The sequence below is a fragment of the Phaethon lepturus genome, unplaced genomic scaffold, assembly GCF_000687285.1.
Source record: "Phaethon lepturus isolate BGI_N335 unplaced genomic scaffold, ASM68728v1 scaffold35480, whole genome shotgun sequence".
In the NCBI taxonomy this organism is placed as follows: Eukaryota; Metazoa; Chordata; class Aves; order Phaethontiformes; family Phaethontidae; genus Phaethon; species Phaethon lepturus.
In genome coordinates, this window is record NW_010514654.1 from 44,432 (window position 1) to 46,271 (window position 1,840).

Here is a 1,840-nt window from a genome sequence, read left to right on the forward strand (position 1 = left end):
TGCTCTGGAAACTCACAGAGATACCCAAAAGCAGGGAATTAGGACGATCATTAGCTCCTGTGCAAAGACCGGTCCCTTTCATGGAAGAAAGTAGATCAGAACTGCTACTCTGCTACCTGTCAACTTTTCTCAGTTACCTACTGATGGTTTTGCTAAAAGTGGCACGAAGGAAGGTTGTCTTTGTATATGCTCTGTATGTGACACAGACTCTTTGTCAGGTTTCACCAGGGGAAAAAAAGTGATACTGAAAACTGGATATATATTTTGAAAGCTACCTTTTCACAAAGAAAACTTTAATTTTAATGATATATTGTAGAAGATGGGAGAATAGTTTAGCTGTGCTCTCTGAGACTTCAAAAAAAACCATAAAATGAACTTGCGAAAGAGGATGATAACAATTACATGATGGTGTTATAATAATTATAATAAAAAGTGATCAAGAATCTGTGTTCTAAGCAAGAGAAAGCTGCCTTTTAAGTGACTCAAGCTATTTCTAGAACAGGAAATAGACTGTGAAGGATAGCAGGTTACCTGACCAAGAAGAGTTTGACACTGAGACGATCACTGAACTTCTGAAAATACAGTCACAGCTCACTGTGTTATAGTGAGCATCAGAAGATCAGTCCTGGGCAAATTGAAACTGTGAACTAAATAGCTGTGCCAGGGAAGGAGGGACAATTCAGTCATGGGCTTGGAGGAGAAATGGGGACTATCATTGTGAATACCATCGTGTTGATTTGTTAGGGCTTCTAGTAGCAGTGTAGAGCTGGCATATCATCTGTTACAGGTGTGCTTGCTAGTTGAAAACAAACAATGATATCATGTCTAATAACTTTAATTGACTTAGAGATGTTGTGATAGAAATAGTCGTACAAAGTAACTGGATTTTGTGTTCCTGAAGTGTTCGGCTTTTTAAGGAAAAGCAGCATAATGAAACTTAAAGTAACATGTAGATATCTGTATTTAAACACAGTAGTAACAATGACTTTGTTCATCAGTGAGATATTATAAATGGGAAGGCTCATGTATGCCTCTTCCAATTTTAGATTTGATCATGAACTCTAAGGACTCCAGCTTTGAAACATGATTTGAGTAAGCAACTTCCATGGTATTCTGTAAAGATTATTCTGGTCATCCACATACATTGGCTTTGTATTTTCCCTTCAGTGGTTTTCTTACTCCTCCTCTCTACTACTCTTTTTCTAGATAGCAGTGAAAGCTCAGAATTTAGTGAGGACCTGCCGTCAGGGCTTGAAAGGTGAGTTAGTCTTCATGTACACTTACTGAGCACTCTGCAGGCTTAGCTAAGAAATTCACAAATGATCCCCGACATAGGTAAGCCCTAAATCGATAGTTATTTTTATCAAATTATTGAGTAGTTAGGAAAAAATGGTAAACTTTTTGCAATAAAGCACTGTAAAGCTATTGTGGTTTTCTTCCCATTGACCTGAAAAGATTGGGAACTCTCTCTCTCATGTTTACCTAACCCTAACTGTTGAAGTCTCAGACTAGAATTTCCCTCATCAGATACCTGCATTCACCAACAGGGGTCGTTTATATGCCACGCTGGGGCCTAACTGGAGGGTACCAGTCCGGAATTCTCCTAGGAGTCGGAGCTGTGTCTACAGGTATAGTTGAGGGTCTGCCTTGCTCAGTGTATGGTGCTAAACTTTCATTTGGGTCTCTACGCTTTCCTAGTGTAACGTATTTTGTGTACAAAAGTATCAACTCATGGGAGTCTTCCCCTCCTGCTTGTAAAAGTTCCTGCCAATGCTAAAGTAGGGATATGGCCCATTCAGATGAAATTCAGTTTAGCTATTGATTTAACTAATTGTATGTG

General features: G+C 39.0%; 1 protein-coding gene across 1 annotated transcript in view; it reads left to right on the forward strand.

Moving 5' to 3' along the window:
* The window catches only part of LOC104625856 (ras-specific guanine nucleotide-releasing factor RalGPS1-like), a gene marked incomplete at its 3' end in the record, with an annotated part of 32,044 nt that extends 30,416 nt beyond the window's left edge, over positions 1–1,628 (forward strand). The window contains 2 exon segments of the mRNA XM_010293605.1: positions 1,207–1,258; positions 1,548–1,628. Coding sequence (XP_010291907.1) covers positions 1,207–1,258; positions 1,548–1,628 — 133 coding nt within the window.
* Positions 1,629–1,840: the final 212 nt, after the last annotated feature.